This window comes from Triticum urartu, chromosome 7A (assembly GCF_056163025.1).
Source record: "Triticum urartu cultivar PI428250 chromosome 7A, HENAU_Tu73, whole genome shotgun sequence".
Lineage (NCBI taxonomy): Eukaryota > Viridiplantae > Streptophyta > Magnoliopsida > Poales > Poaceae > Triticum > Triticum urartu.
The window spans coordinates 448,829,257-448,840,243 of record NC_141879.1 but is presented as its reverse complement, the minus strand read 5'-3'; the positions used below and the strand labels follow the sequence as shown (position 1 = coordinate 448,840,243).

The 10,987-nt window shown below is 52.8% G+C and overlaps 1 protein-coding gene across 1 annotated transcript; it reads right to left on the bottom strand.

The window, feature by feature from the left end:
- Positions 1 to 2,684: 2,684 nt before the first annotated feature.
- On the bottom strand, positions 2,685 to 5,393 carry LOC125524652 (putative kinase CHARK). The gene is made up of 2 exons (XM_087537211.1): positions 3,856 to 5,393; positions 2,685 to 3,434 (listed from the first exon to the last, which is right to left on the bottom strand). Exons 1-2 carry the CDS (start codon positions 4,296 to 4,298, stop codon positions 2,759 to 2,761), a joined length of 1,119 nt encoding a protein of 372 aa, XP_087393337.1. The 5' UTR covers positions 4,299 to 5,393; the 3' UTR covers positions 2,685 to 2,758.
- Positions 5,394 to 10,987: the final 5,594 nt, after the last annotated feature.

Below are 10,987 nucleotides of genomic sequence, written 5' to 3'. Positions count from 1 at the left end.
GAGTTACCGAGATACCGAGTCTGATCGGAATGTCTTGGGAGGAGGTCTATTCCTTCGTTGACCGTGAGAGCTTGTTATGGGCTAAGTTGGAACTCCCCTGCAGGGATTGAACTTTCGAAAGCCGTGCCCGCGGTTATGGGCAGATGGGAATTTGTTAATGTCCGGTTGTAGATAACTTGAACCTTAATTAATTAAAATGAATCAACTGAGTGTGTTGCCGTGATGGCCTCTTCTCGGCGGAGTCCGGGAAGTGGACACGGTGTTGGAGTAATGCTTGCGCAGGTTGTTCCTTTAGCTTCTCGCTCGTGCTTCGCCTTCTCTTCTCGCCCTCATTTGCGTATAAGTTAGCCACCATATATGCTAGTCGCTTGCTGCAGCTCTACCTACACTTACCTTTACCTTCCTATAAGCTTAAATAGTCTTGATCGCGTGGGTGTGAGATTGCTGAGTCCCCGTGGCTCACAGATACTACAACTCCAGATGCAGGTCCAAGTGATTCCGCTCCAGGTGACGAGTACGAGCTCAAGTGGGAGTTCGACGAGGACTCTCAGCGTTATTATGTTTCCTTTCCCGACGATCAGTAGTGGTGCCTAGTTGGGGTTATCGATTCAGGGCCTTGTCGCATGTTGGGGGTCTTTTCTATTTTGGCACCGTAGTCGGGCCATGAGTGATTTGTATGATGGATGTTATTTATGTACTTTGATGTGACGTGGCGAGTGTAAGCCAACTATGTACCTCCCCTTTATATTATTTATGTACATGGGATGTGTGATGATTTCCTGACTTGCGACATTGCTTTCAATGCGGTTATGCCTCTAAGTCGTGCCTCGACACGTGGGAGATATAGCCGCATCGAGGGCGTTACACTGACGTAGGTTTTTCAGGTCCAGATTTCCAGCTGCTGAAATTCTCCCTCTTGGTGTGTTCCTTGCAAATTATGAGAGAAGAAGGCATTAGACTTACTCCAAAAAATATTATTATGGATAAAACATTGTAAATAACAGTAAGAAAACATGATGCAAAATGGACGTATCGTGGTGGCCCAGTCGCAGCCCGAGGGGAGGGGAGGGGATGCGCGCGCGTAAGGCTAGAGGCGCATAGGGAAGGAGGCGGGGCGGGTGGGGCCACTGCGTATTGCGCGTTTTGCCAGCGTGGCGTGCGAGCCGGCCGGAAGTTAAGGCGGCGTACCGCGCCCAAACGTTTACCTTCATTTACGCACATATATTCATCCCTACGGACACATACACCGACCCTATCCCTATGAGCACCTCCGAGAGACTCACGCGGCATATCATCTTGAGATTGACAGGCGCCTCATAGTCGATGAGAACGTCTCCTTCCACTAAAAGCGTGTCACCGGAAATCCTGAAATAAATTCAAAAAAATACGAGCACCAGAACTTGAACCTTGATGGGCTGGGGATACCACTGTCCTCTTAACCATCCAACTACTGATTAGTTCGCTCATTTTGTGCTGTTTGTAATGGTTTTTTTTACAGTTTTTTGGTTTAATGTTTTCTTTGTTTCTTAACCGGCTTTTCTTCAGTTTTCTTCGGTTAACGATTTATTTATCTTTGATTTTGTTCAGGGTTTTCTCGTTCCTTCACTGGTTTTTCTTTGATTTATCTTTTTTTTTCTTCACTGGTTTTCCGCGGTATTGCTTCAGTTTTTCAGATTTTTTCCTCAAGGTTTCTTTTTTGTTTTGGTGTTTTTTCATCGGTTTCTTAGCGTTTTTTCTTTGTTTTCAGCACATATCTATTTTTCATTACACAATGTAAATTTTTAGTGTATATGTGGAACATCTTTTCATACATGTCTAACGTTTTTCAAATGTACGGTGTACATCTTTTAAATATACATTTTGAACACTTTTTGAAATACACGCTGGTTTATTCCCCTTTTCTTCAACGCATGTCTATATTTTTTTAATAAACATCTTTTAAAAAACATGTTTAATATTTTTAAATACATTAATAATATTTTCTTAAACACATGTTTTAATGTCTATTTTTCTAACGCACGTATACATCTTTTCTTACAGATCATACATTTTTGTATGCATGTGAAACTCTTTTTTACGTATATTTAACATGTTTCCAAATATGAATCATTTTTTTTGAAATGATATCGTTGGAAACTTTTTATGGCTGTTGTACATTTTATATTTTGTTACTCAAATGAATGGTCAAATTTTGACCCAAAATATTGGGGGCATATTAGTTCGGAAGGAGATAGTGGTATAAAAAATATGAATGGCCCTAATGAGGGAGACACGACAACATTTATATGCACTGATTAGTGATCGATGGATAGATGGATCATTAATTTTGTCAACATTCAAACTGAGTATATTTCAAATGGTTAGGTTTCTTGTGGTGGAACCAATCCATCAGGATTCAAATTCTAGACTTGTCACACATGGTCGCATTTTCTTGGATTTATTCTAAGCCTTCCGACGATGTGCTTCAGTGGGTGGATACGTTCTTGTCGACTATAAAGTCGTTTGTGAATACCCCCGATAGCGGCAGGGTGTGCGTGTTCATATGGTTGAATGTCTGTGTGTATATGTGAGTATATGCGTGTGTACTGTGTTTAAAAAAATTATAACTACATGTGCATCGTCAAATAAAAGCCAGAGCTGCAAATGCATACTGAAAATCATTGCAACAACCAGGAAATATCTAGTATAATCAATCAACGCGCTTAGCGCTGAAAATACGCTGCTCATATGTTCGCATATCTGCCGGGAATAAATAAGCTCAGTCCTCGGTAGCACTAAGGTACGCAGTTTCAGTTGATTCATGCAAATAAGCAGAGTCCTCGGCGGGTAGATCACCATAAGCCTGTCCCTCCAAGAAGTGTATCTCCCCAGAACCACGCACCGCTTCAAGCACCGGCAACCTGGCGTCCTCAGATCGTAGCACATCGACAGCCTGCGTCACCGACGGCCGCCGCACCGGATCGTGATGCGTGCACCAAAGCCCTGTCACGAGCAGACGCTCCATCTGCAGCCCGTCGGAGTCGCCGTCGAGCCTCCTGTCTGTCGCGTCAAGGATCTGGTTCCGGCAGTACATCTCCCGGACAGACGCCAGCAGCGCCGCCGAGGCGTGGCCTGCCTCCCTCGACGCCGGCCGCCTGCCGCAGGCGATCTCGAGGAGCACGACGCCGAAGCTGTACACGTCGGACTCGGCGCTCGGCCTGCGGCCGTTGACGAACTTCGGGTCAATGTACCCGACGGTGCCTGCCACGACCTGCGTCGTCTGCGGCTCTGCGCCGTGGTCGACGAGCCTCGCCAGCCCGAAGTCGCCGAGCTTGACGTTGCGCGACGCGTCGAGCATCACGTTTGCAGGCTTGATGTCCCCGTGCACGACGCACTGCTCGCACTCCGTGTGGAGGTACCGCAGGGCGAAGCCCAGCCCCAGCGCGATCTTGTACCTGCAGCATGGACATCGATCAACCTTCTTAACTTTCAAGGTGAGACTAAGGTGGTGTTTGGTTCTCTAGTCCTAGGATTTCTTTTAATCTCAACTAAAAAGTCCCTAGTTTCTAAAAAGTCTCACCCTGTTTGTTTTTAAAGACTAAAAGATCCCTAGTCCCTTTCTAGAGGCTATTAAATCACCATGTTGCCTTTAGTATATAGAAAAATAACAATCAAACAACACCATATGATGGCGGGCCAATGGATGCATGGAGGAGCATTGATGAAAAAGTCCCAAAAAGTCTAAAAAAGTTTCTCCCGTTTGATAAAAAAGTCTCTATGAGAGACTTTTTCTAGTCCCTACATAAAAAAATCCCTGGAAACAAACACCCCCTAAAGCCAAGTGACTCTTCGTTGCAAAAGAAAAGAATTATTTACCTCTCAGACCAAGTTATCGTCCGGTCAGGATTGTAGAGGTGCGTGTCGAGGCTGCCTCCGGGCATGAGCTCGTAGGCAAGCGCCAGTTCTCTCCGGCGACCACACCAGCCGACGAGGTGGACGATGTTGCGGTGCCTCAGCTGGCTCATTACGGTGACCTCTGCCTGAAACTCCTTCAGACCCTGCACAGATTGATCCTCTGAGAGCATCTTGATGGCCACATGACGGTTTTGGCCAGTCAAGTAGCCTCTGTACACCGGGCCGAATCCCCCTCTCCCAATCTTCCTCTCCTCTGCGAAGTTGTCCGTCGCGGCGGCGAGCTCGCTGTACCTGAACTCCCTAGGTCCCAATGCTCGCCTCAGCTCAGGTTCTCTTATCACGTGCTCGACGTCTTCCAGTTGGTTAGACCTAGCAGTGCTCTGCCGCGGCCTCTTGCTACGCATCTAGCAGAGCAGCACGGTTGCCACGGCGCAGATCAACCCTATCAAGGCCGAAGCCGCAACAGCTGCTTGCTCCAACCACGACGATACGGCCTTGCCGCGGGCTGCAACGTGCAGTTTCCTTGTCGCTCTCCGGCCATATGTACCGGACAACAATCTTCGCGCCCTAGGTTCGTAGGGGAGCCTGCGATAATGGTGTCGACTGGGTACTCTTCCACTTCGTCGTGTGGTACTTGTGATACCATCTACATCTAATAAGTAAAAGGAAGCTCCTCGTGTGATTCTGCAACCTGTGAGGTTGTGAAATCCCACACCTCCCAATGAACCAGCAGAGAAAGCAAATGATTTTTGTTGTTCTTGTAAGAACACAAAAAAGACAGGATCGCATAATTCGGTGGTGTTAATCCCGAGGAACTTATCACGGTGGTGATAGGATCCGCTGCAATTGAAGGATAATTCAGCAGCGTGAGGAGCAAGGTAGGAAACACGGGGCAGAAGAGCAGACGGTAGGTTCTTGCTCGGCGAAAAACTCGTCCCCGTGCCCTCCGTAGATCTCACGCCGATGGCGATGAGCTTGCTACTGCGATCCTCAGTCTCCGGGCTGAAGCAGGCAAGGCGCTGGCCCGTGTACCAGTACCAGTCTGTGGTGGAATTCTGGGACAGGAGGAAGCCGAGGTTCTGCCCGTGGCCATGGGGCATCGTCGGAGTGAAAGAGAAGGGCGTCGCATCGCCGGTACATGACGAGCTGTGGCTGTGCAGGCCCGCAATAATTTGAAAGGAGAAATTGGTGGCGAAGCTTACCATTTTGCCCGTGGGGCTTTCCCATGGCTGCACTCTTTTCGCGTACGACACCCGGGCGGTGCTGTGCGCTCTGCTTCTGCCAGGTCTCGCACTCGCAGTCGCAGTGATGGATGCATGCTCGGGGAACATGAGGATTGCAGTGGGGTGCGAGAAGTCGAAGGGCAGCGAGACAGCGGAATTGGCATAGATTGAGGAAGTGGAACAGAAGTAGAAGCAGAAGAACAGGAACAGGGAAGGGAGACCGGAGCTCCTCGCTCTGGCCATCATCGTTTGTGTTTGTGTGAGATCTAAAATGAGAGTTGAGACTAGTGGATTTATAGAGCCGGCCGGCCGGATTTTTCGAGCATACGACAGCCGGCAGAGTGCTAACCACCTGGTCCTCGGTCAACTTGTTAGAGCATCTCCAACAGAAGTCCAAAAAAACAACGCACTAAAATAATTTTACTGTACCATTTTAGTAATTTTAGCGCGCCGTGACCGATTCAGTCCAGCAGAGGCACAAAAATATAACGCGCAACGGACAGCGCGCAGCAGTCCAGCAGACGCACTAAAAAATAAAGCGTCATAAATATATCTACAATAAACAGGTCCCTAAACATTTACAAATAAGTCCATCTGATCAAAACAAAAACGCATTTGGGTCCCCAATGATTGGAGCAAGCTAGCTTGCTGACCTTGCAAATCATCTTCCGCCGTGCACCGCACGCGAGCTAGCTTGCTGTGAATCGCAAATGCGAGCTAGCTAGCTTCCCTTAATCGTTGGAGCAAGCTAGCAGAAGGGCAACGGCGGCTCCCAGCCGGCACGCGCTCCCGGCCGGCACGCGCTCCCGGCCAGCGAACTTGAGGCGGCGAGCTGCACCCGGCGAGTAGAAGGGCAGCGTCGGCTCCGTCCCGTGCTAGGACGAGCAGAGACGAGAACGCATAGGAGTGGCCGCGGCCGGCGGCGGCGCGCTGCAGCTCCTGCAGCGGCGAGCTTGAGGCGGGACGAGCAGAGGAAGCGGAGCAGTTCGTCTTCGCGCTTTAAATTGTCCAGCGCGTTGTATGCCGCGCATCAAATATCCCGCATGCGATGCAGAAATTCTCAGCGCGCTGGATGGATTTTACAGCGTGCTGGCTTTTACAGCGTCTGTTGGAGATGCTCCGCGCGTTAAATTGACGTTTTTTCCAGCGCGGGCTACTTTTAACGTCTGTGTTGGAGATGCTTTTAAAATATACTGGAATCTTATAAATGATCTGGTCAAAAAATGCTATTCGTACGCACAGCTTCTACGTGGACCTTAGAGCATCTACAATCGGAGCTCTAGTATTACCCTCAACCGTCCAATTGGCTTATCCGGTCATTGAACTCCATTAGCTGCTTCATCTAGTGATTCAGTAGTGGCGAATGCGACGGCGTCTGGAACTACAGCCAGGACGGAGATATTCGGGTGTGTGACTGGATGGAAGGCGAACCGTTAGGTGTACGGGAAGGCGACTACGCGGGTGACAGTGTGCCTGCAACGGTGCGGGAGCCGACCTCGGTGGCGCCGGCGGGCTGGTCCGTGGTCCGGCGCAGCGCGGGCGGCCCCCAGGTGAGCGGCATGGAGGCCGCGCCGGCTCACCTGCGGCGGGGGGTGGCGCTCGCCGCAACCGCTTTTGGGCGCTGGCGGCGGAGGACTCAGAGGATGAGGCTGGTGACGAGGAGATGGATTCGGAGCGGGGCATGTGCGCGGTGCCAGTAGGGCCGTCGATCGGAGATTTCGTGGCCTTTGCGGCGACGAAGAGTGGAGCAGGTTTGGGGCGAGGGAGGCGCTTCGCGCCGGGCGGCCGCGGCTCCAGAGCCATGGCCTCGCGCATCTAGCTGCCGACGAGGTCGAGCAGCTCGGGCTTGGGAGCTGGCGATTCATTGGGGGCGGCGACGCTTATCAGATCCAAGACGGCGGCGAGCCTGCTGGAGGTTCAGTCGGAATTGTCCAGGGAGGACTGGCCGTGCCTGCCGACGCCCCCTGCGGTGGCGGCGGCGACGAAGGCGTCGTGCGGTCCGGAGGAGATGCGCTCTACTCCGTACCCTAGGGTTGGGCCGGATTGGCCGGCTGTGGGGGTCATTACTGGGCCGGCGTCGGGTGCGGGGCTGGCTGTTGGTTCTGGGCCTGGGCCGAGGTGCCAGGCTGGTCGCGTCTCTGTTCCACCTGTGGGGTTGGGCCTAGAGATGGCCTTGGACCTGCGGCCCCACGTGCCTCATCGGCCCGACGCGCCTCGGCGCCGGTACTCGCCCGACCACTGGCTATAAGTGGATGAGGAGGGGTTGCCTGGATCCCCATTTAGGGTTTCCAGCCACCACTCGCGAGGTGCGGCGCCTCGCTCACTCCGCCCGTACGCTCAAGTTCTGCCCCCTGCTCCCCCCTCCTCCATTCCTTCGCGGCGGTGGTGATGGGAGATCGCCGCGCAGACAAGAGACCGGTGGAGATTTCAGATCCGGAGGCGGAGCGGCGCAGGGAGCGGGAGCTGCGCGACAAAGCGAAGCGCGTGATGCGTGAGCATTCGAGTGGCCGCGAGGTCAGAGAAGAACGTGGTGGATCTCCCGACCATGGCGGGCGTGATAGGGATTAGGGTCCTCCTCCCCCGTGGTGGATCCAGCAGCAGGAGCGCAAGAAGAAGAAGAAGAAGAAGGTACAACAGCGGCGGCGCGAGCTTGAGAGGAAGCATGAGGCTTACCCCAACTGTGGTGGGGGCCACAGGGACCCAATGGCCAAGAAGCCGCGTGCGTCTGCAGATCCACTGGCGGTGGCGCTGCCCTCTGCGTCCAAGGGTACGGCGGAGGAGCCCATCCCAGTGGAGGAGGCACCGGACGTCGAGTGCTTCAAGTGCGGGCGCCTTGGACACTACCAGTCCAAGTGCAAGTTCTTGCCTCTCTGTGTGCTCTGCAAGGAAGAAGGGCATGCGTCCGCTCACTATCCGACGAGGGGCCGGCAGCTTCATCTTCAAATCATGGGAAGTGCCATCTCTAGGGAGGTTTTCTTTTGCCTTGAGTTTGAGGACGATGACGAGTCCGAAGCCCCCATCGATGCTCGCATCAAGAACGCTGCCATCCTCTCTGCGGGGCCGGGGAAGCTTAATATTCGGATTCTTGAACAAGAGCTGAAGCACATGGTGACGGGAGATTGGGATTGGCAGGTCACACAAGTGGGCGATGACGATTTCGTGGTGGTCTTTCCTTCTGCAGATCTGTTACATATGGCGAAATCGAGCGGTAAGTCGTTTCTGTCTATCAATGACATCACTGCGCGTGTGCGCGACATGCTTCACGAGGAGGTCCAGCCTATGGTGATGCCTGAGACATGGGTGCGGCTCCATGGCATTCCAAAGAAGCATAGGCGTGAAGACCGCATTAGGAAGGGGTTCCGGATGCTGGGCCAGCCAATCGTGGTCGATGAACTGTCTCTGATCGGGTTGGGGCCTATTCGGATGAAGCTCGCTTGCAAAGCCTCGGAGAAGCTGAATGGAGTCATCGAGGTGTGGTTCAACCATGAGGGATATCAAATCAAGGTGCAGCGTGAGACCCTGCCCAAAAGGGGTGGTGAGCGGGCCGTGCTTGGATCTGGTCCTTCCAATCCTCCTGCCAAGGACGCGAATCCGTGCTCGCGACCGCAGGGCAATGACAAGGATGGTAGGGCTGAACAAGGCAAAGATCAGCAAGGGGGCGAGGGCGGCCCTAGTGCTGCGACGAACCAGGATTCCAAGATGCAAGACAGGGGGAAGAACAAGACGACAACATCCAGGATACATCCATTGACACGGAAATTGACATGGAAACTTGGGATAAGCTGGGTGCGCTGTCGGCTGAGGCTGGGGCCATTGGGGTGGCGACTCAGGACACCACGGTGAGCGTGCCTCCGCTCGCCTGGTCGCTGGAGCTAACCTTCAGCAAGTACGGGACCAATCTCTCTGCCCCGATCTAGGTGGCGGCGACTGATTGGCGCGGGCGGGGTCTCCTCTGCTGCTTCTCTTCCTGCCTCATCCCTCTCCTGTGGCCGTGGGGGCGGACTCTGGTTGCATGGTGAACGAGGGTGTCAACCTAACGCCTGCTCTGCGTCGCAGTTCCAACAGCACTGGTCGGCAACCTAAGAAAACGACGGGGAGGAAGCCGGCTAACAAGCAGGCGATGGTTGTGGCGGAGGTGGCGACGTCTGACCTTGGTGGAGAGTTGGGGGCGGTGCTGGGGGCGACGGGAACTAACAACAAGGCCAGGCGCTCCAAGGCGATCCCGGTGGTGCAGCGCGCTCCTAGCGTTTGGGCCAAGGCCAAGCTCGATGATCTCTCTTCCATGGAGAGCGCCAAACTCCGCATCGCCGACAAGAACATGGACACCGTAGGTAATCCATTGCCATCTTACCGTATTCTGAATGCTTTCTCGGACGATCACCTGGCGAGCATTTTAGACGATTGCGGCGTAGAGACCCGAGGTTCTCAGAACGATATTATATCGCTCGTGCGTGCTAGGGAAGAGGCACAGTCTGCGCTAGCAGCCGCTGCCGTGCGCTGCGCTGTCAGCACCGAGTTAGCCATCGTACCAGTAGTGGCTGGTGACGAGAGAGTACCCGACGAGGCGACACAAGCTAGGGAAGCTGGTGTCCTTCCTTCTAATGGCCAAGTGACGGCTAGGAAGAGAGTGGCGAAGGCGGTGACCTCTCAGGGTGTGCGCCTACGTAACAGGATTATTTAGATGAGGTACATGTTCTGGAATATCCGTGGTTGTGGCCATGGTGGCCGGCGCACGCAACTTAAAGAATACATGGCCAAAGAACGTATTGATGTGGTTGCGCTTCAAGAGACGATTAAAACTGATTTTACTTTCAGAGAACTGCTCGCGTACGACCCCCTACAACGTTTTGATTGGCATTGGGTCCCCTCTGTTGGGCATTCTGGTGGCATTTTGATGGGTTGTAATAAGGATGTATGTGATGTACTGCATTGGGATGTTGGCGTTTTCCTTTTATCCGCTACTATTAAACATCATGTATCTTGTTTGTCGTGGGTGGTCGTGTGTGTTTATGGGCCTGCTGATCACTCCAGATCGCCGGCATTCCTGCTCAAACTGACTAACCTGGTCGGGGCCAAAAGGGCAAACAACCTCCCTATGGTTGTGGGGGGTGATTTTAACTTGATTCGCTCGAGGGCGGATAAGAATAATGCTAATATTGATTGGACTAGGGTGTCCTTATTTAATAATGCCATTGCGGCAACAACATTGCGGGAAGCAGCGCGGACTGGTGCCAGATATACCTGGACTAACAAACAAACACAACCGGTTCATAGCGTGCTGGATAGGGTCTTTTTTACGCCCGAATGGGAGGTTCTGTTTCCCATGTGCTCTCTCGTGGCAGAGATGCGTATCGGATCAGACCATGTTCCGCTGATTTTTTCCTCAGGGGAGGATCTCATCCATCGTAAACCTAGGTTTTACTTCAAAACGGCTTGGTTCGAAGCAGAGGGATTCGTCCAGATGGTGGTAGATCGATGGGGAGCGATTTGTACCCATTTGGGGCCCCAACGTGGGCCAGCGGAGAGCTGGAACGCGACTGCCGGCAAGCTACGTGCGTTCCTGCGCGGGTGGGGCGCTAACCACGGTAGCGAGTCCAAGAAAGAGCGTGCGCGTATTGTAGAGACAATTGCGCTATTAGATGCTGAGGTAGATCGGCGTCCCTTCTCGGAGGCCGAGTGGGCCCATAGGTACGCCTTGGAGAATCAAGTCATGACAATTTTGCGCATGGAGGAGGAATATTGGCGACGCAGGGGCGGAGTCAAATGGGTCACGAAAGGAGACGCAAACACAGGATATTTCCACGCCTATGTGAATGGGCGGAAAAGGAAGTGCTCCATTCTGCGTCTCCAAACAGATCACGGTATCCTGT

Coding starts and splice junctions, on each gene's coding strand:
- LOC125524652 (XM_087537211.1), bottom strand. CDS start 4,298: ATGCGTAGCAAGAGGCCGCGGCAGAGCACTGCTAGGTCTAACCAACTG. Junction 3,435..3,855: donor ACGATAACTTGGTCTGAGAG/GTAAATAATTCT, acceptor TCCATGCTGCAG/GTACAAGATCGCGCTGGGGC.